This window comes from Elephas maximus, chromosome 18, assembly GCF_024166365.1.
Source record: "Elephas maximus indicus isolate mEleMax1 chromosome 18, mEleMax1 primary haplotype, whole genome shotgun sequence".
Classification (NCBI taxonomy): Eukaryota; Metazoa; Chordata; class Mammalia; order Proboscidea; family Elephantidae; genus Elephas; species Elephas maximus.
The window spans coordinates 72,524,385-72,549,971 of NC_064836.1; the positions used below are offsets into that span (position 1 = coordinate 72,524,385).

The window sequence follows — 25,587 nt, forward strand, 5'->3', positions numbered from 1 at the left end:
ATAGGCAAAAGGGCTTAAAATCCTCAGATTTGGCCAGAGGACACCCACACAGTTTGGGAAAGTCATCTAACAATAAAAATACTGCATATTTATAAAAAGGGATTTGTTATGAATTAAATACGGAAATTTTCCCCACTGTAACATTAAAAATGTGCTAACTTTTCAGAACTTTCTTAACATTTGTTTCTAATGGAACTGATATAATTCTACAAATTTAAATTATCCAAAGTTCACAATTATTTGCAATACATTTAGTTTTGTGATAAGGTTATGTTTGAGTAAGACGTTTTCATATTATTCGGTGTTCCCTCCATGATTACTTTTTCATGTGTTCAGTTCCTCTTCCCTTTTAAAAATTAAGTGAATAAAATCAATTAGCAGCAATTGACTTATGAATTGAAAATAGGGCCAAGTTCAACTCCAACGCTTATGCTTTTAAACAAGATTCAGCATCTTTTATTTACATCTTGATGACATACATTAATGGTTTCATACAATTAACTAAATCTAATAACAATGGCGAGGATGGAACATAAAAGACAATTCCAAATTTCAGTCATGCTGAAGTACATTTTCACAAACTGAAAACACCATAACTGAGCAGCCGTTATACAGTTATGGGCTATAAGCGAATTCAGTTCTTAAAACTGAAAGTCAGCCACACAGCTATTAAACACCGGAACACTTGCCAACGCAGATATTACATGTGCAGCTGTAACGCATGCATGGCTGTCACGCTGACTCCTAAGCCTTAAAGCCATTTTTAAAGTAAACAAGTATCTCAATAATATATGTACATCAAGGCACATTCTTTTCTTGTGCTTTAGAAATGATTTACATGTGGTTTGCTTATTTCTTAATTTCACACTTTATAATAGCTTCTAATACTTGAAAGTTTAATTTTGACATTTATAGCTTCAGTGGTGATTTCTTAGAAAAGTGAGATTTCCTTGTGGTTATTCTGAAAATCAGAAAACTGGATAGCTTCAAGATGTGGGAATTTAAAATCTAACACATGAATTAATATAATTTAGTTTTCCCATAACTTTTTAGAATAATTTACTTTCAATAATTTGGTGGACTGTGATCATTTAATTTCTTCCAGTAGTATACTATAACGAGGGCTGCACTGAAGAACATTCAGTCTTTCTCCAATTATTTGACAATTACATGGTATTAGGGGGCTACTGCAGATGTCTACTATTGCTGTCCTATTTCTAAACTGTCGTTTTTCAACAAAATTAAACAATTAAACATGATACGAAAGCTGAAAACATACCAAACCAAGTTTTAACTTGTTCATTCTTCAGCAAAAGAACTAGATTCCTTGTTTTTTTCATTCTTTCCGTTTATCGGCCTATGTTATCAAGGAGAAATTTCCATCAACACTATTGAGTAACAGCTTTTTTCTCATGGCCCGCTTACCTGCCTTGAAGAGACAGCATCCAAAGGCTTTAATAGGCATTTCATGTATTTTAATGCCATTTTAAAAGTCGGCTGTTAATTCATGGTTTCCCCGTATAGGTAAGTAGACTGTGCAAACTTGATTGTTAACATGTAACTTATTAAGTGCTTTAAAATAAAGATCCCTGACTTAGAGGGGGTTAAAATAAATAGTCAACAATCACAGATTTGAAGCATTTAAAAAATGTAATATATCTATATATTCTACTAAAATGCTTTATACTGGAATTTTCTTTTTAATCCATAAATGGGGCAGATGAAATCATAGAACCTTACCTCTATATTCCGAGGATAAACAGAGAAGAAAAGCCCATTGGTGCAGCCTTTGAAACTCAAAACATATAATAAAATAGTGTCAAAATGCAAATGAAGCTGAGTCATTTTAATTCATAAAAAATTATACCATGATAAACCACTACCATCAAATAGATTCATTTTCAATTCCTTTACAGTAAATGCATTTTTCTAGAGGACCCACTGGCCAAACAGTTCAGAAATGTCATATCAGTAAACAGCCCAGAGCCTTGACAAACTCTAAGTTGATAGTCACAGAGTACTGTAAACAAATGTTCCATGAGTTCACCGTACATGAGATGTCACTTCGTTTTCATCTCCATTACTATATTCACTCTGCTTCTGAAATATGTGCCACCTCTACTTCAACAGTCTGAATAGCTTCTGCAACTTCAGAAAGCTTCTGTCCTTGCTGTTGGGCCAATACGTAATTAACCACCTGCATGATACTTTGGTCAGAAAGCGTAGATACGGATGGACACTCTTCAGTAGCTGCAACAGCTTCGAGGGCTTCCATAGTTTCTCCTGTCACCACTACAGTCTCAAGTTCTTGAGGACCACTGCTTTCTTGTCCCTGCATGTCTGCTGTTAAGATGCTAACGGCGTGTTCCACTTGAGTTCCTTGGTTATGAAACTGAAGGGTATCTTTCTCCAGCATAATTTTGCAAGGCACATAATCTCTGTGGAATTTAGTCATATGTTTGCGAAGTGTTCGAGCGTCTATGTAGGCTTCGCTACATACAGGACAGACATAGGGCCGCTCACCAGTATGTGTTCTGACGTGGCGTTTTAGAGATCGGGCATCAGCCCAAGCTACTCCACATGTTAAGCACTCAAATGGCTTAACTCCTATCAAAAAAAAAAAATAATAAGGGGGTGTGGTGAGGTGCAAGCACCAAAATATATTAAAGTTGCCCGCTAAATGTTTCTCTTTAAATACAGCAACCCATTACCCTTTCCATCTTGACTTTGGCAATCTTGTCCTGAGGACCTAATTATTTAGAATAAACAAAATTCTGTACTATAATCTCTCTAAAGATGTTCTCAGGTATAGAAAATTACTGAGAAATTTGAGTGACATGGGTTTCCATGCATAATCTCATTCCATCTTCACAGCAATCCTATCACAATAAATGCCTTAGGATAAGGAAAATGAGGATTCCCATAGTCTAGTTCTACAAAAAAATGCTGATGTAGAGTTCAACTCACTAAAAAAGAACACACACGCACACACACAGACATACACACAACAATCTGGTTCAGGATCCCCTGTATCAACTGAGTTAATGTTTCAAGATGTGGAAATTAACCTCTAATCAAGGAAAGGGTGGCAGTAGGAACAAGAGGGCGGTGGAAGGAGAATCACTACTGGCCTGACTTGTGTTTACTTAGACATGTATCATGTTGAGTAGAGTTACCTTCATGGTTGTTCATGTGTCTCCTGTACTCTCTCAGCTGAGTGAATTTTCTTCCGCATTGTTCACACACCCATTCCAGGTTCTGTTTTGCTCGTCCTTTTTTGCCATGGGTAGCTTTCTTTACATGCCTTCGGAACAACGCTTTTTCATAAAATTCTTTGCCACATATATTACACCTAAAATAGGCGGAAAAACCTAAATTAGTTTTTCAAAACACCAAGAGCCTTAAGAATCAATCCAAGTGTATCTGTATGTGTGTGTGTGCACATCCCAATTAGGTTCAGACCCCTGTCCAAGTCACCCACCTGTAAGGCTCAGTGACAGAATGAGACTTGACGTGGGAATACCAGTCCTTCTTCCAGCTGTAGCACTTGTCACAAAACTGGCACTGGAACGGCTTCACACCCAGGTGTTTGTTCATGTGCTGGCGAAGATCTCTCGCTTCAAAGAAGCTCTTCTCACATCTGCCATAATAAAGTTCAATCACCCAGCTGGGTCATCTTCCTTCAGAGCAAGTTCCCAACAACTCACTATGTTCTTGCCTTTCTACAACTCCACCGTCAGATGATCCCAATCTAAAACAAAGGACTTCCCAGCATTCCGAGCTCGTATCAAGGCTGCAGGATCTTCAGTCCTGTAACCTCTAGAGTGTTACAAGTATCTTAGAAAGAACCATGTAGAGTCCCCAAAAGTTATTACAGTGGACACTGATTGTCTCCTCCCTTCTACAGAAGAAACCCTAAATTTTCTTTCTGGGATTCACCCCTCTCCTGTTCTCTGTGTACTGGGGACAGGCTTCACCACTGACTCCAGGGAGGAAGCAATGACTCAGGCCTAAGTCAGTCACGGCACAGCACTGGCCAGCGTGTCGGACTCAGGGGTGACCAAATGATTTAACTCACTCACATCACAGAGAACCTCAGGGCTTTTACAGGAACTACCAGAAAAGAAGCTTGAGCATGTGGGAGCTAACGTGATGTGAGGCTGGAAAGCTGTCACTACTCTGTAACCATATGAAGCCTGAGGGACGCCAAGTACTAATGACTCTGAACCTAGTTTAATTAAACCATTCAGACTCCTAGACTTTATCTTTCCATTCAAGCCAGTTTAGCTTGACTTTTCTTTCATCTGCAACTGGAAATGTCTTGACAGTAAACTTTTTGCTTTAAAACAAGGCTGATTATAGTGACACCTGCAAATATGGCAGAATAGGGAACTCCAAAAGCCCATCCCTCCAAAAAAGTAGGGGATCATTTGGCAAAAACTGTGAGAACCAACTTTATCAAACTCTGGAAATTAATCAAGAGTTTCCAGCAACCAAATGTTACTGGTGAAGAATGAGCTTCTTCAATCAAGTAGACACATGAGACTATGTTGGCATCTCCTGTTTGGAGGGGAGGTGAGAGGGCAGAGGGGGCCAGAAGCTGCCTAAATGGACATGAGGAGAGAGTGGAGGGAAAGAAAGACTGTGCCGTCTCATTAGGGGGAGAGCAATTAGGAATGTATAGCAAGGTGTATGTAAATTTTTGTATGAGAGACTGACCTGATTTGTAAACTTTCACTTAAAGCACAATAAAAAAAAAAAAAAAAGTTTCCAGCAACTAGGCAAAAAATCAAGGATAAAACTTGAATTTCACTAAGAAAGCTTTGTAGCATTTTAACTTACCCCAGCCCCATGGCCTGCTCCCCAACTTAGCAATGGCCTTGAAGACAATGGCCCACACTCCCAGTATAGGTCTCTAGTATCAGAGGGAGCAGAGTGGACCTTATAGTGAAAAATAAATGAATTAGCTGGTGACTCCTGGGGCAAGGAATAACAGTTGGACATACGACAGACAAATCAAAAGCTTGAAGGTCAAGGATGGAGAATGAAGCGCTTTGGGGAATGTTGTTCTGTGCTGCTGAGTCAATTCCGACTACTAACGACCCTATGTGACAGAGCAGAACTGCCCCGTAGGGTTCCCAAGGCTCTAATCTTCATGGGAACAGATTGCCAGGTCTTTTCTTCTGTGGAGCAGCTGGCAGGTTTGAACAGCCAACCTTTCCGTTAGCAGCCGAGCACTTAACCATTGTACCGCCAGAACTTTGAAAAGCTCTCACATATTCCTGGGAATCTAGAAGGCCACACGCATGCCCGGGGCTGGGCTGGGCGTATGCTCAGAGAAGACCTGACAAGGCCCTAAGCTCTACCTCTGGCCGACCTTCAAGCTCTGCACAAGCAGGAAGCCAAGGCTAAGGCAGAGTTGCGAAGTGCCTGGCTGAGTGTTGAAGGCGTTCTGAAATTAGACAGTGGTGATGGCTGCACAGCATTGTGAACATACTAAAAGCCACGAACTGTACACTTTACATTGGTTAAAATGTAGTTTTAAGTTATGTGAATACCTGAATTAGGAAAAAAAAATTCCAAAAGGCTTTGAAAACTGAAAAAGGAGACAAAGTTGTCTGAAGGAAGGAGAAAACTAGCAGAGCATCCAGGACTTCAGAGGAACTGCTTAGAAACAAATTCTGGTTGGCAGTGAGGACTCTTCTTTCCCACAGTCCCCACCCCCACATAGCACATTTAGAGAATCTCCTTAAGTCACTTTAAATGAGTTGTTTGTATGATATGAGATTTATACCTCAATAACGTGGTTTAAAAATAATAACAGCCATAACTAGGCAAAAAAATAAAAAAGACTGATGTGATGGTTAAGGTTGTGTGTCAACTTGGCTAGGCCACGATTCCAGAAGTTTGGCAGATAGTATGTAATCATCCTCCATTTTGTGACCTGATGTGAGCAGCCAATTGGCTGAAAGGCCAATGAGTTGAAAGCCAAAGAACTGCCTTAGGGGTGTGCCCTGCATCCAATATATATATGGATGTTCTGGCAAGGTTCTTTCTGGATCCCACATTTGACTTGTCATCCTCTGACCTCTGGTTCTTGGGACGTGAGCCAACAGCCTGCTGCCTGATCTGCAGATTTTGGGATTTGTCAGCTCCTGCAACCCTGTGAGCCAGCAGGCTTCCACCTGACCTGCTGATTTTGGATTTGTCAGCCCCTGCAACCACAGAAGTCAGGAGAAGCCTCCAGCCCGATGCCAGACCCAAAGATTTGGGACTTGCCAACCTCTACAACTATGTGAGCCACGTCCTTGAGATAAAGCTCTCTCTATATATTTAGGCCTCACTGGTGTTGCTCCTCTAGGGAACCCAGCCTAAGACAACTGATTAAAATCAAGAGTAAACTGAAATTATAGTTCAAAATTATCTTCTAATACTTTCTTTTGAAAACAACTTTCAAAACAGAATAAGAACATAATGAAATTAACCGAATGCTTCACATATGAAAAACTTACTGAGTACAATGATACCCTCGAACCTCAGGCTTTGGCTGGTGTTTCTTTAGGTGCTTGCTGAGTCCAGAGCCCCTATGAAAAGACTTTCCACAAACTGAGCAAAGGTACTTGGACTCTCCTGTAAAAAATAAAAACCATGTCACAAATCCAGCAATCAGGTCTACTCTAACAGAATTCTTTATGCCGTATTTCAGAAGTTATTTTACATAAAGGTGATACAGAAGCTGTAACAGCTGGTGGCCAGCCAGCTTCTAAGAATAACCACCATGTCAAAAATCTTTATTTCCTCTGAACTACAGTACTAGCAAAAGCTACTACGCAAAGAATGTGATATGCCTGCATAATCTATGGATTATAGTAGTAACAGAGGTGAATGTAAGTTCTAGAGCAGGTATCTACCCTTCATGAGCCATTTCCACACACCTGCTGTGAAGTATCTGAAAATAAGTACGTGTTCACTAAAAATTCTAATCAAATTGTAAGCCACTTACCATGCTGATTTTTACATCTGCCTGTTGCTTAACTTTTTTAAAGCATGACTATTTCTTTAGACGCCTGAATCTACGTTATACACGATTTAACACCCAGTACGCAATTTTTCTACATTGAGGAAGACTGCTTTTACACAAATAAGATAGCTCTAAAACTAGATTTAAGAAAACTTTTTAACTTCAAATACTCATTAATAAAAAAAATGTATATACATAACCATCACTGTGTCAGTATAATTTCCAGTATAATTACAGCTTATTAACGTTAATAGTAACTAACAGTAAACTAACACTATGTGAACTATAAATATGTCGACATGAATTTCTCATTACCTGTGTGAATACTCATATGTTCTTGAAGACTTCGTTTGGTAACAAATGACTTAACACACAGTTCACACTGGAACTGCTTTTGGGACTGGTGGAGACTCTGGTGTAATTTTAGACCATGCTTATAGATGAAAGTCTTTCCACAGACCTAGCACAGAACATGGGTATGTGAACCAGTAAAACGAGAGCAGAGGAACTAGTGTACTATTTTAAATAAAACTTTACATTTTAAGTAAAATGACAGAATGAAAGTTGAAATCAGAAGTGCCACTGATATCAGCTGGTTGATCCCCTTCAGACTCAGTACTTAAACAAATACTGCTGCTACTTTTCTTAAATCCATGTGGTCTCTGGAGGACTTGAAAACAGTTCAAACAAACCTGGTGCCACTCTTGTGAGATGTATAATCTGTTAAAAAAAAAAAAAAACCAACCCCCTTGCCATGGAGTCGATTCTGCCTGTTGGTGACCACATGTGTTACAGAGCAGAGCTGCTCCCAAGTTTATTCCCTATTTCTTCACTTTTCTTCCACAGACCACACTTTGTGGGTTCTGCTGCACTAAAAGACCAGAGGCCCAGTCAACACTTGGTATTTAAATTTATGAATAAAATGTTTAGTACCTGCCTCAAAATAATGGGGAACAGAGGGGGAGCAGGGCAGTGAGTGACAGTATACATAAAACAAGACTGACCATGAACTGGTTAATTATTGAAGCTGGGTGAAGGGCACACAGGGGTTCATTCTAGTCTCTTATAACATTCTATTCTCCTGTAATAAAAAGCTAAAAATGGGAAATATAAGAAATCTCATTGGTTCTAAAGCTGTTAATAAAAACAGGTGCTACTAGAAATTTTCCACTATTCCAAATAGTCCGACGCTGGCTAATCATAGAGGATTCTTTACCCGGGAGTCATATTTAGGCATTTAGGAACCTCAGTCCTCAGCTCTTAGGCAGGACTTTCGGTGACCCAGGAGATTTGTTTCAGCCTTGGTTTCCTTTCCAGTCCAGTTTGGTCTTGCTGAAGGTTAAGGAATGGTTGGGATGATGAATTGGTCATTCCCACCCAGTATATCCTCTGGGCCCGAAAAAGTTCCAACATACCATGTAAATCCATTTCATATTACAACCCTTCACGGCAAACTGAAGAACACAACAGGGAATCAATCACCCTTAACCTAGGCAACCAACTGAAGAACCCACAGGTTGCACTTCGACTTTTTATACAAGAGGGGATAACTCCAGAATTACATCAACCAGTCTCATCACGTAGTTAAGCTCCTATCTTTAAATAACAAAATAAATGTATGGCTTTACCTGGCATGCATGTGGCTTTACACCTGTGTGCTTTAACATGTGTATTCGAAGAGAATATAACTTAGGTAAAGTCCTTCCACATATGGAGCATATGAACTCTCGCTTGGTTCTGCCCTTCTCCGATGGTGTTCCCGATGCCTCGCTGCACGTGGATGTGGAAGAGGATGATGTGGGGGCGTCTTTCCTGGCGTGTCGGATCAGGTGTGCTCTCAAGGAGGCACTGTACTGAAACTGTTTTTTACACAACTAAAAGAAAAAGTAAACAAAGTTCTGTCTAAATGTATTCCATTACAGAATTCTAAGTGAAACTCAACTTGTATTTCAACTTTTCATTTCTTTGTTACTATTATATAAATTAATACACACACATATTATGTAAAAGACAATGTGCTAGGTACCAGACAGATAAAGGCGAGAGGGACAAGACCCGGCCACTAGTCTGGAGAGGCTTAAGATCTAACTGCAGAGAGAATGGCCAGAACAATCAGGAAAGGCATCATCCACAACACGCATCTGCTGAATCAGTTACTAAGACCAAAAAACAAAACAAAAAACCCAAGCAGACTGCCCGCGAGTCAATTCCAACTCATAGCAACCCTACAGGACAGAGTAGTACTGCGCCATATGGTTTCCAAGGAGCGGCTGGTAGATTCGAACTGCCAACCTTTTGGTTAGCAGTCGAGCTCTTAGCCGCTGCACTACCAGGGCTTCTGGTAAATCAGTTACTAGCCCTCTGTGTTATTTATCAGCTTCAAAAAATGCAGTTGCTAAGGACTCCTCACCTGTTCTTTGTTTTTGTTTTTGCCATTTTATGAGTTTATGTTTTTAAAACAATCTTTTTACTGTTGTCTTACTAGGGTATCAGCAGAAAGTATAGGCTAAATCGCTGATGAGTTTTTCTGCTAGGAAATGATTATGCACAAACCAGACAGTGAGTCCTACGCAACATGCAGCACGCTGTAGAGGAGACAGAGAGGGACTACAGGTGGGAGGGGGAACAGCCAAGCAGGGAACAGGGTTCCACTTATCGTGAAGTTAGACTGTCTTTTCAGTTAGCTCTCCAGACCCTTACCGGACACTTGTAATCTCGAGATCTTTCGTGTTTCAGGGTGTGCATTATAAGGGCATATCGTCTCTGAAAAACCATCCCACATTCCCCACATTTATGCGATGCTTCTTCGCTGTTCTCTTTAGCATCCCTTTTTGGCTGTTTCATCTTTTTACCTCTTTGAACTAATTTCTGGGCCACCTGTTAAGGGATAGAAAACATAACCCAAATAAATATATTCATTTTGATTTTTAAAGTTATGAGTCGTGTTACAAATTTCTAAGAAAAACATTCCAAATTCACACCGCCTTATTGTTTGTATTTAAAACAGTAAGTTGCCTCCCTGCACCCCTCCCACATAACATTCACCATGGGAGAAGTTTATGAATAGAATGCTTTCAACCTGAAGCTAAAACTACAAATGTCAACCCCTTTACAACATACTTGTTGAACTGCTGACTTGGGAACAGCTTTCCGCTTCTGCAGCTTCTTCTCCATTCCCTTGTGCAGTCGGATATACCCTCCTTCACTAACAGAACGCTGCCGAAGCCTGCTTCTGTAAGTATCATCCTCAGGGCCGAGGTCTGCCTTTGATGTCGGGGTAATGGGATCTTCCTGATCTTTTAAAGGTGGGACGAGGTTCTGTTTATGCTCTGGAGTGTCCTCAGCACAGTTATCCTCATTGGCTGTATCAGTTCCCATATCGCTGTTCTCCGGGGAGCTACTGATCACATTGTCTTTTGAAAGTTTAGGATGAATATTAGAGATTGTGCTATCTTCTTTGCCGTTTGAAGTTTCTAGGCCTGTCTGGTTGTTTTTTATTGCTAAATCAACAGATTCCATTTCAGAATGGCTATCAGTGATACATTCAACAGGTGCCAGAGCAGTTTCAGCCGCTGAAGAAACCTGGGGCTCGGTCTGTCGTCCTAGCTCTCCATTCTGCTCTGCTTCTGGCAAGTCTCCATTTACTAGCAGTACAATTTCACATTCCTCTAGTTCAGGAGATAAAGCGGCTGTAGTTCCCTCACTGCTAGCCACAGGAGGGGCTGTTCCTCCATTCTGTCCTGGTAAGTCCTGGGTAGATGCAACTGTTTGTACTTCACCCTTTTTATACACTGTTAGCTGCTTCTCTTCCATCAGTTTGTGTACGCTTTCACAGATTTCTAAAACTTCTGACATGAAGAGATGACGAGCCAAGATGGCAACATCAGCCATGCTACAGAAGTCAAAACTCAGCACAGAAGTATAGGCGAATTCTAGTAAAGGAAGGAAGCTTGCCTTACAAAAACCTGGAAGAAACAAGAAAGGCATGGGGCAAAAAAGTCAATCGCCACTAAAACACCTTATAAAAACAATTAATACAGAATTAGGACAACATACAATAGAATATAAAGACAAATATGACCATTTATTTTGTAATTAAATACCCCAGATCTGTTTTGTGTTCTGTTTGCTTATTAAACCTTAAATCACTCACTTCTATGAGCCCAAGTATCTCAATACCTAAAACATAAGATACCATCAGACCTACTACCTCAAAGAGTTGTTCCAAGGCAGTCATTTTCAAACTGTACTCCTCTAGAACCCCAGGGGTTCCACAAATTCTCAAGAAACAGTTGTTGGAGAACGGAGGATAGGAAAACAGGGAGGTAGGTGAGTAGACAGGGGTATGACCAACCTGTGCTCTAACCTCACTTCCAGAAGTATAGCTGTATTTTTAATAATAGAAGTCTAAATTAAAATTTGCCTGAGCAAAGAGTGTCACGACTAAGAATTAAAAACCAAGGTCTAATGCAGGGGTCAGCAAAATTTTTCTGCACAGAGTCACATGGTATATACTGCGGGCCATAAGGTATTTGTTGCAGGGACTCAACTCTGCCATGTTGCTGAAAAACAGCAGCCAAAGATAATATGTGAACGAATGGATGTGGCTATGTTCCAACACAACTTTACTTATAAAAATAACAAGGGGAAAGGTTGGCCCCTGGGGCTGTAGTTTGCCATCCCTGGTATAAGTAAACACATGAGGTATTACATTCTCATTTTATTTGAGAAAATAAGGTCAGTTTATTTCTTTTCTAAGTTCTCAGTGCTTCAACTTTCGAAAGCCATTTAAAATTTTTAATACTCACATGACTCAAAACTGAGAAAAGACAAAAGATTACACAGTGACAACTGTAACTCCATTTCCATACCCAGTCTGATTAAGCATTTGTACAGCTTCCCCCAGCTTGTTTACACAATCAGGCAAGTATTCTTACTCCCCCTTCTTACAGTAGGTCTCACTGGCTAAACACACTGTTCTCCACCTTGCTTTTTTCATATAACAATGTATCTAAGAGATCTTTTGTTAATATACAGAGCCAAAGCACCCTTTTTTAAAAAACTCCCATTTGCCATCAGTTTTAATTCCAAGTACGCAGGAAGACAGAGGACAGAGAAGTACACAGAGAAGCCTCGAGCTCTGAGACATACTGGAAGTCAAGGTGAAAAATGAGAAGACTGCATACCAATGTATCATCATGGCTAGCTAATTCTGCCATTCCCAGGAAAGCTGATAATTAAATAGGCTGAAACCATCTTAATCCTTATGAGAACAAGTTAAGCTTGAGGTAAGTAAAAAAATTTCTTAAAAAAAAATCACATACCAATGATGTCATGTATTTTGGTCTTTTACCCAATGCCTTTTTAATTTCTAAGTTCAGAGCTATAAGAAGAATTTCCTATGAACCAGCAGAAACAAACAGGCTGAATCAGATCAACAAACATTTTAAGTGTTGTTATTAGCAAATATAAAAGAAAACAAAACTCTTTGTAGTTTGTTCTGGAAAGTTCTAGTTCATTAACTCTATAAAAAAAACTCTATAGCTGTGTCTAATTTGCTGTTAATTTTAGACTCTGTAGGTCATATGGTCTGTGCCGCAACTATTCCATTCTGCCCTTGGCTCAAAAGCAGAAACAGGTAACAGGTAAATGGATGGGCATGCTGTGTTCCAACAAAACTCTATTTACAAGAACAGGACACAGTCTGGAACTGGCCCAAAGGCTGTGGTCTGCCAACTCGTCCTTCAGCAGGATTAAAAACAAAACAAAACAAAAGTTAATAAACCTTTTGTAAGAAAGAATAAAAATGAGAGAAAAATCACAACCACTTATCAGGAATAAAAATGGAGACATATCTACAGTTGTTGCAGACATTTTGAAGGGGATATTACGAAAACTTTGTGCCAATTAACTTGCAATTTTAGATGAAATGGACGAATTCTAGAAAAACATAGTTTTATATAAATTACTCAAGATGAAATAAAAAACCCAAACAATTCCATAATCATTAAGTTCTCAAATTTGTAGTTAAAAATCTTCCTCCAAAGTACATTGCAGGCCCAGGCAATTTTAGCCAAAACTTTTATCAAAAATTCAAGAAACAAATAATTCTAATCTTACAGTCACTACTATAAAAAAAAATTTTTTTTATAGTCTATGTTAAAAAAAAAAAATGGAGGAAAACACATATTTTACAAGGCCAGAATGACTCTGATATCAAAACATGACAGAAATAGGGTGAAAATCACACATGAATATAGATGCAAATGTTCTCAACAATATTAGCAAACCAAACAGCAATTATGTGAAAGATAATCATGGCTCAACATTAAAACCTGACTTCACATTAAACAACGAATGTAATTTTGCACATTATAGAATAAATGAGAAAAATAAAGATGGTCTCAATAGATGCAGAAAAAGTATGTGATTGGAACCAACACCCATTTCAGAGGAAATCTTAATGTTAAATGTGATAAAGGGTTATTAATTAAAAACATTTACCAAATTATCCACTTAATAGTGAAAAAGCACCTCCTATTAGAACTTGGAATGAGATAAGAGAGCCCTCTGGAAACCCTGGTGCCACAGTGGTTAAGAGCTACGGCTGCTGACCAAAAGGCTGGCAGTTCGAAACCACCAGACGCTCCTTGGAAACTCTATGGGGCAGTTCTACTCTGTCCTATAGGGTCGCTATAAGTTAAAATCAACCCCACGAGAACAGGTTTTTTTTTTTTACAGGGTAGCCAACATTGTAAAACAAGACGTTCAAAGTATAAGAATTGGAAAGGGAAAAACAAACTATTATCTATAGCAGATAATAGGTTTTATGCAGATAATTCCAAAGACTCTACAGATAAATGTCTGAATTATTGAAGGAATTTAGCAATACCACTGTATTCAAATTAATATACACCAAAAATAAATTAGAAAGTATACAGTCTTAAGAAGAAACAAATTTTAATGGTATCAAAAAGTATAAAGTTCCTCGGAATAAATCTAACAAAAGATGTGCGAGACCTTTATGGATAATCTGTAAACCATAATATTAATTCAATGCAGTCTCTATCAAAATACATGCAGCTTTTCTCTTTCTTTCTTTCTTTACTTGTTTTGTTTTGTGTAAGTCCGTGATTGATTTTACAATTTATATGGAAGAGCAAAGGGTTATGAATAGCCAAGAATCACCTGATAATACGGGTGAGGAAGCTTCCTTATCTGATAAAGAATTATTATAATGCTGAAGGTGCTAAGACACACATCACACATACACATACACAAATCCCTCTTCCAGAAAGGATTTACAAACAAAAAGCAAGAATATCAGAAAATCCTTACCAGAAAGATCCACCACAGTCTCATGACTGGAAACAGCTCCTTTTTCAAGGAAAAGATCTCGAAAGTATTCACTATTAGCTGACAGAACAGATTTATGAGCTTTGTACTCTTCTCCTTCAATTAACAAAGTAACATCACAGAAGTGGTTGGAGAGTCTTTGTTCGTTCAGTTGTTTTAAGACCGCCTGACAATGCTTCGGAGAAGATCGTTTCACCACACCTTTAGTGTCAACCTATCAAGATAAATTTGAGACCAAGAGTTGGATTATATATTATCTTTATTTTTACCCTTGACAGAAATTGAAACAAGACATACGATTCCTTTTTAACAGATATCACTAATTAAAACGAAGAAATAACCTGATATTCTCTCTTTCTTACCTATATATTTAAGTAAAAAGATATCTTGTCTTATTTTCTATGTTTCACTCTATTTGACCTAATAAAACCTTCCTACTGCCTCTTCTTGCTGATCAGGAATTTGATAAGGTGAAAAACTGATCAAAAACAGGCAAAAAAACAAAGATCTAGCCAGTTTGATTTACCTCACCACATGACCCACAGACTGCTTCCAGAAACATGTTCTGTCTCCCTTACTAAGCTACTGTTAAAAAATGACAGAAGTGGTAATTAACAACAAACCATAGGTTATGAAGTGCATTCTGGAGAGAAGAAACAACAGAAAGATCTGAAGGGGTGGTATCAGCATATTTTTAGCTTATATTACACGGTACATTACCCACTTTGTCTTATTCAACAAGTTCTACTTCAAACACATAAACCCACTCGTATCTTCAATGTCAGTGCCAATAGTCTTGGTGGTTTGAAAAAAATAAAATTCGCCAAGTCTGAAAATACCAACATACTATTTACAAACGTTAAAGTGGAATGAAAAGTATCACTTACAAATACAAGTTCGTGTTTGGATACTGGCTTCTTTTTCACAGGCTTAGAGGCTGTAGTTGGAAGTGAAGTGAAATTGCTCAGGTCATCCTCTGATTCATTACTTTCTTCTCCAGACTCAAGGTCTAGCCCCAACTCTTCCAACATTTCTGAGGCATCTGATATTGGGCGAGAACGATCTAGTTTCTCCTGACATTTGCTACACTGTTTAATGTAATCTTTGACTTGCTTTAATATACCTACAATGAAAAAACATACGTACTGCTGTTATCTGACAACCGAAGCATATACTGTATCATCGATGATTTATTTAATCTGTGTAACACTAACATGTTTGAGCGCGTAAGTGCTGAAACCACACACCCCATCCAGGTATGTAGAGTGAGTTCTTTAAAATGTATGGTACTTTTTTTCCCTTGAAGATATAAGGTTATAAATGATGGTGTTCATGCTGAAGTAGGCTGTTTTGTTGTTTATTCTCATTTATTCCCCCTCCCTAAAAGATGATTATACAGCCCCACCCATTTCCATGTGAGTTCCAAAATCTTCATGCGATAAGAACCATATAACATTGACAACACTCAACTGTTTTTGATCTACATAAACAGCAATTTAACAGGACTCAAACTAATACTTTTCTACCCTACCGGTATTAGGAATCCCTGGGTGGTGTAAACATGCACAGCTACTAACCAAAAGGTCAGGGGTTGGAATCCACCCAGAGACACCTTAGAAGAAAGGCCTGGCAATCAACTTCCAAAAGGTCATTGTTGTTAGTTAGCTGCCATCGAGTCAATTCTGACTCATGATGACCCCATACGTCCAAGAGGTAACAGCCACTGAAAACCCTATGGAACACAGTCGGTCGGACATGACGTGGACCACGTCTGAAGAGAAGCTTTAAGAGGCACTGAGTGTTCCCACCAGTTCTCTGACCTTTTCTCTCTCTGGTAAAGAAACAGCATGTCCCAGATGGATGCTGTCCTTCAGCCTGGAATGCAGATGAAAAAAGACTGGTAGAGCCTACAACCAATGCTCTGGCATTGTAAAATAAGTCCTTTGTTTTTGAAAGCCAGATTTTAGGGTTGTCTGAAATAACAGCATATATAATCTAACCAAGTCAATGTACACAAGCCACTCACAAAAGCCTACTTGAAATTTCAACTTCCAGCTCAGCACACTGCAGTGCGGACAGAGGAGCAGGAAGACTTTATATATATATGTGCATTACTGAACATTTTGATCACAGGTTCTATAGAAGAATCCTGATCAAAAGGGAGAAAATGCAGAACATAATTTCAAATTCTCATGGAATCCAGCCTTTTTGAAGCCACGGAGGCTGGTTGGACCCCCAAAATGACTTCCTTGAGATCATCTTTAAACCTTAAAAGAAAAATATCCCGGCACATCTAGGTCAATTGGCATAACAAAGTTGATTAAGAAAATGTTCTGCATCCCACTTTGGTGAGTGGTGTCTGAGGTCTTAAAAGCTAGCAAGCGACCATCTAAGGTGCATCCATTGGTCCCAACCCACCTGGAGCAAAGGAGAATAAAGAACAATGAAGACACAAGGAAAATATTAGCCCAAGAGACAGAAAGGGGCACATAAACCAGAGACTCTATCAGCCTGAGACCAGAAGAACTAGATGGTGCCCAGCTACCACCAGTGACTGCCCTGACAGGGAACACAACAGAGAGTCCCCAAAGGAGCACAAGAAAAGTCGGGTGCAGAACTCAAATTCTCCTAAAAAGACCAGACTTAATGGTCTGACTTAGACTGGAAGAACCCCAGAAGACATAGTCCCGGGACTCTCTGTTAACCTAGAACTAAAACCATTCCCGAAGCCAACTCTTCAAAGAACAGACTGGACTAGAAGACATAAAACGATACTCGTGAAGAGTGTGCTTCAGATACATGAGACTAAATGGGCAGCTCCTGTCTGGAGGTGAGATGAGAAGGCAGAAAGGGACAGGAGCAGGCTGAGTGGACATGGGAAATCTGGGATGGAAAGGAGGAATGTGCTGTCACATTATAGGCAGAGCAACTAGGGTCACATAACAATGTGTGTATAAAATTTTGTATGAGAAATTAACTTGAGCTGTAAACTTTCACAATTAAAAAAAACAAAAAACAAATATCCCCTGAAGTCTTCTATAAACCAAACAATAGCTTAACTAGTAAAAAAATGTATGCCTTGAGATTCATCTTTTTAAGAACTGTCTATATGGGATCAATTGACAACAGCAACTCGGAAGATTAGATAGGGTGCTTAGGGGGCAGTGAGTTTACATTAATGGTGAAGGAACAACTTGGAAAAGGAGGGTGAAAATGGTTGCACAACTCAAAGAATGTAATCAGTGTCACTGAACTGTACATGTAGAAACTGTTGAATTGGTGTGTGTTTTGCAAAAAATATACATAAATAAATTTCAGATGAACAATGAATATTCTTTTAGTGTAAGTATGTCCCATGCAATATTTGGGGCACATTTATACTAAAAAAAATTGTTTATTTGAAATTCAAATTAAAAAAAGCTTTTACATGTGCACAGATGTAGAGATCAATAGAGATTATATAATGAGTCATGGTGGCACTGCGGTTAAACTCTCAGCTGCTCACTGATAGGTGCACGGTTCAAACCCACCAGCCACTCTGCAGGAGAAAGGTGTGGCACCCCACTCCTATAAAAATTACAGCCTTGGAAACCCTGTGGGGCAGCTCTACTCTAACCTACAGAATTCCAACTAGATGAGTCTGAATTGGCTCATTGGCAAGGGGTTTCAGAGTTTATATTCTAGCGTTTAATAATATTAAAATCAATAACAAGTCTGTACTTGTACTAGATAGGCAGGGAGTTTTTACGATTCTTCACATTTAAGTATATTTTGCATACAAGAGAAGTTTGATTCAAGTATTAACTGACTGAATTCTAATGGTATTAAAGAAACTACACAGAAAGCATTTGAACTAGGACAAAAAAATTAGAAAAATTACAAAAAAAAAAAGATACCAATGTATGATAACCCATCAGCTATCTCAAAATTCACCCTATTATTTATGTTTGTTTTTGGTGGAATCTTCCACAATAGTTATTAGATGTTGCCCTTTTTTTCTTCTTTTTTGGGGGGGGGAGGGGTGTGATAAAAATTTACATAAAATTTGCCATTCCAACCAGTTGAAGTGAATTGAGTGCAGAATTCAGTGGTGTTAATGTACATTCCCAATATTGTGTAACCATCGCTATTTCCAGTTTTTTTTTTATCATCCTTAACAGAAAATCGATACCCATTAAACAGTAACTCCCCATTACCCGCTTCCCCAGCCTCTATTAAGCTCTATTTTACTTTTTGTCTCTATGAATTTGCCTATTCTGTGTATCTCATATAAGTGGAATCATACTTGTCCTTTTATGTCTGGCTTATTTCACCAGCATAATGTCATCAAGGTTCATCCAAGTTGCAGTATGTATCGCCATTTAATTCCTCTTTACGGCAGCATAACATTGCACTGTATATATCTATTATGTTTTATATATCCTTTAACTCCAGTGTCAGTGTCTTGTTGGGATCATGTTAAAACTAGCTTTACAGATTCAGAAACCTGACCTCCTCAGTTTACCCAGAGGTGATCAGGCTTAAGGAATCTGGCTCAAGTTAACCACTTAACACTAACGTATAAATATAGTTAACTATTTTCAGAAGTTACTGCAAGGAGTTGAAATTATTCATGCAGCAGAACGAAGTTTAAATCCACTAGCTGGCTCTATGACCTTGGCCAAGTCTCTGAACTTCTCTGTGCCTCTGTGTCATCTGAAAAATGGGGATAATAGTACTTACCTTACAGGGCTGTTATGAGGATTAAATGTTAATATTCGTAAAGCACTTTGAACAGTGTCTGACACACGGTAACTGCTACGTGTTTTCTAAATGATGCTCTCACTAGTCAACCTCTCTTGTACCCCCAATCTATATAAAATACCGTTACTACTAAAAGGCTGTTTACTGAGCACAGACTCAAAGGAAAATAAATGACCTTCCTGCATAGTTCCCTAATAAAGAGCCTGAGGAACAGTTTTCCGCTCCAGAGCAGGGGTTCTCATCCTCAACGTGAGGCTATATTGTACACTATAGGATGTTTAGGAGCATCCCTGGCCTCTACTCACTAGATGTCAAAAGTACCTCTCCCTACCCCCCAAACTACTGCCATTGAAAACAATCTAGAGATCCTTCTGCCAAGTTGAACAATTTGCTCAGGCCGGTTGCTCAAGAACTCCACTCCCTGGCCAGTGCTGGATATAAGGACCACCTCTTGCTCAAAAAAAAACAACAAAAAAAAACACCCCATTGCTGTCAAACTGATGCCAACCCATAGCGACCCTAGCTCAGAGGCTCTTTTTTCTAGTCTCCATGCATATTAGTCCTTTGGTTGTTCTGTTTTCTTCAAAGAGATTACCACAAAAGTGGTTAGTTATAGCTTTATTTTACAAAAATCCAGTTCTTGTCAAGTTTTCTAGAGATGACGCCATCATCTTCTGGATTAGACAACAGCATCAATTTATCCCCCCAGTCTAACCAATTACACAATTGTTAGGGTAAGAACTTCTAAAGTAACTGATATTACGTGATCTTACCAGTTTAATTTTTTTTTTATAATTTAATCTTATTGCCACATTTTTGATGCATTTAACTGTAGATTCCCATGAATCAGGTTCTGACGAGCGTTTTACACTCTGAAATGAATATGGTAGCTAATACACAAAAACTTTAGGCTCTGAGTCTGAGTTTTTCATGGTTCAAGAACAAGAGAAGTTGTTAACAACTTTGCCTGAGCATTTATGATGGTAGCATTCCACAACAAGCAGAATAAATAATGAACTCCTGTAATCTACCCCTGATACAACTTCTAGTGGACTGACTTTGAAGCACTGTCCCTCAGCAAATATGCCACACTGTAAGTTTAACTAAAAATGGAAAACAAACCAATCAATGGAATAGTTCTTTCCTCAGCATCCAAAATGAGCAATTCATACAAGCTCCTGAATAAACAGTTTAAAATGGCTTCAGAGTATTTTACCTGTTTAGAGAGGTCATTTGTAGTTTATGACAGACTTTAAAACTGGTAGTCAAAAATGCTTATTTTGTCAATTATCATTCTAGGTACTTACCAATATTCGCTATAAATACCATCTCCAGAAGTAGAATCAATCTGCTTGAGCGTTGTTTTTAACTACTCAGAAGTCCACTATGTACATTCATTATGAAATGGCTTTGAAAATTTAAGACAAAATATTTATGAAGGAATTGAATAGTGAAAATTCCTTCAATTCCACTACTGTATAAATAATGTATTTTTTCCTATGTACTTTTAGCAATATTAATAACCTTATAATAAATAAGTATACCACAAAATTTTAATGTACTAGCAAATAAACATGTCAAAATGAACAGTGAACAGCTGATAACTGAAGGCAAACTGTTTTGATGCTTATTGACTATCAATTCCAATTTTAAATGAGGAAAAATAAAAATGTGATTATCAAATAACGTAATAACCCATTACATGTTAACATAAATAGCATTTTTATGAAAAATAACTATTATTTTCAAAATTAGTGAAGAGTGGCACTGTTTTACATTTTTGCAAATCTTTTTATATGTGGCTTAAAAAGAAACATTATATATACTTCTGCAATCAATCTATTGTCATATATCATACACGATGTAGTCTCTGGAAAACTCCACTGTATGCTCATTAGTGACTGAACGTAGAAAAGATAAATAATGCCTTACTATTATTATGAAAATAATTTTGACCTTGTAGACTGGGGTTTGAACCCACCAAGCCTCTCCTTTGGAAAAGACTGCGATCTGCTCCCTAAAGATTACAGCCTAGAAAACACTTTGTGGCAGTTCTACTCTGTCATACGAGGTCATTATGAGTCAAGAGAATCCACTCCACGGTACTTAACAACAGACTTCCCAGTGGGATCTCAGCCCCTCCCCACTTCTAGGACCATATTTTTCCAACAACCATTCTGGATGTTTAAGAATTTTAAAATTCCATACAACTATATGAATGTACTTCTTTCATTTATAAAAATTAAGCTAACACAAACATGGACTCAGTTTTTTTGTCTTTTACGACAAAGCACGTTTTTTAAAAAATAATTTTTATTGTGCTTTAAGTCAAAGTTACAAATCAAGTCAGTCTGTTACATATAAGCTTATATACACCTTACTACATACTCCCATTTACTCTCCCCCTAATGAGTGAGTCAGCCCGCTCCCTTCTTCCAGTCTCTCGTGACCGTTTTGCCAGTTTCTAACCCTCTCTACCCTCCCATCTCCCCTCCAGACAGGAGATGCCCATACAGTCTCAAGTGACCACCTGATACAAGTAGCTCACTCTTCATCAGCATCTCTCTCCTACCCATTGTCCAGTCCATTCCATGTCTGATGAGTAGTCGTCGGGAATGGTTCCTGTCCTGGGCCAAGAGAAGGTTTGGGGACCATGACCGCCAGGATTCTTCTAGTCTCAGTCAGACCATTAAGTCTGGTCTTTTTATGAGAATTTGGGGTCTGCATCCCACTGCTCTCCTGCTCCCTCAGGGGTTCTCTGTTGTGCTCCCTGTCAGGGCAGTCATCAGTTGTGGCCGGGCACCATCTAGTTCTTCTGGTCTCAGGATGATGTAAGTCTCTAGTTCACGTGGCCCTTTCTGTCTCAGGCTCATAGTTATCGTCTGACCTTGGTGTTCTTCATTCTCCTTTGATCCAGGTGGGTTGAGACCAATTGATGCATCTTAGATGGCCGCTTGTTAGCATTTAAGACCCCAGACGCCACACTTCAAAGTGGGATGCAGAATGTTTTCATAATAGAGTTTATTATGCCAATTGACTTAGAAGTCCCCTTAAGCCATAGTCCCCAAACCCCCACCCTTGCTCCACTGACCTTCGAAGCATTCAGTTTATCCCTGAAACTTCTTTGCTTTTGGTCCAGTCCAGCTGAGCTGACCTTCCCTGTATTGAAGTATTGTCCTTCCCTTCACCTAAAGTAGTTCTTATCTACTAACTAATCAGTAAACAACCCTCTCTCCCACCCTCCCTCCCTCCCTCCCCCCTCTCGTAACCACAAAAGAATGTGTTCTTAGTTTATACTATTTCTCAAGAACTTATAGTAGTGGTCTTGTATAGTATTTGTCCTTTTGCATCTGACTAATTTCACTCAGCATAATGCCTTCCAGGTTCCTCCATGTTATGAAATGTTTCACAGATTCCTCACTGTTCTTTATCGATGCATAGTATTCCATTGTGTGAATGTACCATAATTTATTTAACCATTCATCTATTGATGGACACCTTGGTTGCTTCCAGGTTTTTGCTACTGTAAACAGTGCTGCAATAAACATGGGTGTGCATATATCTGTTCGTGTAAAGGCTCTTATTTCCCTAGGGTATATTCCGAGGAGTGGGATTTCTGGGTTGTATGGTAGTTCTATTTCTAAGTTTTTAAGAAAACGCCAGATAGATTTCCAAAGTGGTTGTACCATTTTATATTCCCACCAGCAGCAAAGCACATTTTTTAAAAAAACAACAAAAAAACCTGGATTAGATATTACACAGATAATGAATTCAGGAAAGGAAAATTCTGAACATTAAACCCCATATACCCAAAACCAAACCCACTGCCAGGGAGTCAAATCTGACTCATAGCGACCACGCAGCATTTCCAAGGCTGTAAGTCTTGAGGGAAAGAGACTGCCACATCTTTCTCCCGGTGCCAACCTTTTGGATAGCAGTCAACTACCCACCTGCCACCAGGGCTCCTAAAACCCATGTAGCACATATAATAGTGGTTAAGAAGAGAGCGAAATCACAAAGGTAATCTTTGACATATTATTTAACCTCCAGGTGCTTTTAATTTTCCCATCGGTAAGACAGCGACATAAATATTTACAGCTCACCAAATTTTATGAAGATTGAGTGAAAACAAATTAAGCGCTCAGAACCATGTCTGCATATAAAAGCTCGGTCAATGTTACCTCTAGCTGTAACTACCATCTTTAATCTCTCTTAAAGTATTAAACCTGGGACACTGACTCAGCAAAACAAGGTCTGCCTAAACCGATCCTCACGAAACAGCCATCGCTCCATCCTCTTCACAGCTGCGTCTCTTGAATTCACATGTTTAGGGTAGAAGATGAAAGGAAAGCATTCACGAGTAAGAAATGTGGAAAGAACGTTTAGAAACTATTTAGCAGTCTAATTTCTTTACCTCAGATGAAGTCACCGCGACTCATAAATTAATTTCTCCAGAGCCCTATGGACAGCGGCGGAATCCTTGCAAACAAAACCCTTCAGGTGGGCCCAATCCGTCCCCCAATCCTAACAGCAGTGGGACGATTCCTCAACTCTGGGCAGAGGTGATGGTTAGGAAGCCAAGCGCCCCTGCCCTTCTGTCCTAACCTGGCCCCCACGGAGTCAAAACAGTGCGCTGACATTTTCTGACAACACAAACCACGGAGATAACCAGGTCTTTTTGGGGGGTATACACTGCCTCACGGTTCCCAAGGCGCTTTTCACATTCTCCCCATTTGTTCATGGAGCAGAACACTAAAACACTGAGAATGATGACAGTGTCTGATATTGTTTACACTTTAAATCTCGGCCCCCAAACGAAGTTTAGGACTACCGTTTTCATACAGCCACTCCGCACCACACACAACAGCATTACTCCTCATTTCGCCGCAGTATCACGCTGTGAGGAGGACGGGCAAACGGGCCCGGAGAGCCTCAGACGCCACCGCCAGAACCCTACGGGGGACACTGCCGAGGCAGCGGGGCTGGGGAGGGCCGCCCGCCGCCAAAGCCGTCAGCACACACAGGAGTTCAAGACGCGGAGCACGCAGCCTCCTTCTTCCCGAGGAAGGCACGCCTGCCTCCGGCGCCGCCTCAGGAGGCCGCCCGGCACCGCCGGCCACTCCCCCGGGGACGCCCCCTCGGCCCCACCCCGGTCAGGGCCCGCCCCCCGCCGCCCCCGGCACACCTCAGGAGGCCGCCCGGCCGCCTCAGGAGGCCGCCGGCACCGCCGGCCACTCCCCCGGGGACGCCCCCTCGGCCCCACCCCGGTCAGGGCCCGCCCCCCGCCGGCCCCGGCACGCCTCAGGAGGCCGCCCGGCACCGCCGGCCCCTCCCCCAGGAAAGCCCCCTCCGCCCCACCCCGGCCAGGGCCCGCCCCCCGCCGCCCCCGGCACCGCCTCAGGAGGCCGCCCGGCACCGCGCGGCACCGCCGGCCCCTCCCCGCGGCTGGCCCGGCCCCCGGGGAAGCCCCCTCCGCCCCACCGAGCAGGGCCCGCCCCCCGCCGCCCCCGGCACCGCCTCAGGAGGCCGCCCGGCACCGCGCGGCACCGCGCGGCACCGCCGGCCCCTCCCCGCGGCTGGCCCGGCCCCCGGGGAAGCCCCCTCCGCCCCACCGAGCAGGGCCCGCCCCCCGCGGCCCCGGGCCCGCCCCCCGCGGCCCCGGCTCCTTCCTGTGGGAAGTGCGGCTCCTTTCGCGTCCCCCACCCTGCCGCCGCCGCCTGGCAGCCGCTCCGCCGCCGAGCGCAGGCCGGGCTGACGCCGGCCGTCCGGAAGGAGCGGAGCGGCGACCCTCAGACCCGGCTGCGCCCGCAGGCTGCGGCCACAGGCTGCTCCCACAGGCTCCGCCGGCGGGCCCCGCGCGGACGACAAGCCGCCGCCCGCCCCTCGCCGCGGGCGAGAGCTCACCTCGCCACCAGTAGGTCTTGGACAAGTCATGCCAGGTCTGGTGCCGCGTGTGGTGGGTTCCGCCCGGGCCCAGGTGCGCCGCCTCGATGAGCCCCTGGCGCCGCTCGGGCTGCAGCACCACCTCCAGCTCCGCGAAGGTCTTGCGGTGCCGCTGCCGTCGCTGGTAGTACAGGGTGCCGTCGCGCACCACGTAGCAGGCGGCCGCCTTGCGGATCTTCCGCTTGACATTGCCCTCGGTGCCCGGCGCGTAGGGCTCGCGCTCGTTCGTCAGGTACCGCAGGATGGCCCGGTAGCTCTCCTCGCTTGACATAGCGGATGGCGGCTCCCTGAGGGCGCCGGTCAGTGGCAGGGGAGGACGACAGCGTACTAGCTCCGGGGGAATGCACAGTAGCAGCGGCGGCACTATCGGAAGGAACGGCTGCGCCCTGGTGAGCTCTTTCCGACGGCGCCCGCAAGGAGGAAGAACGGACGAGTTGGTAACCAGGGGGAACTGGACTTCTCCAGCGCGCGGGATCCGCTGGCGACTGACAAAATGGCTGCTGCACCACCGGAAGTGACGTGAT

At 41.4% G+C, this 25,587-nt stretch overlaps 1 protein-coding gene across 1 annotated transcript; it reads right to left on the reverse strand.

The window, feature by feature from the left end:
- Nucleotides 1-391: 391 nt before the first annotated feature.
- ZBTB11 (zinc finger and BTB domain containing 11) lies at nucleotides 392-25,587 on the reverse strand. The gene is made up of 11 exons (XM_049857772.1): nucleotides 25,025-25,587; nucleotides 15,265-15,500; nucleotides 14,360-14,591; nucleotides 10,142-10,986; nucleotides 9,722-9,898; nucleotides 8,650-8,895; nucleotides 7,337-7,481; nucleotides 6,513-6,630; nucleotides 3,482-3,640; nucleotides 3,177-3,352; nucleotides 392-2,607 (listed from the first exon to the last, which is right to left on the reverse strand). The coding sequence occupies exons 1-11, from the start codon at nucleotides 25,332-25,334 to the stop codon at nucleotides 2,090-2,092; spliced, it is 3,162 nt and encodes a 1,053-aa protein (XP_049713729.1). The 5' UTR covers nucleotides 25,335-25,587; the 3' UTR covers nucleotides 392-2,089.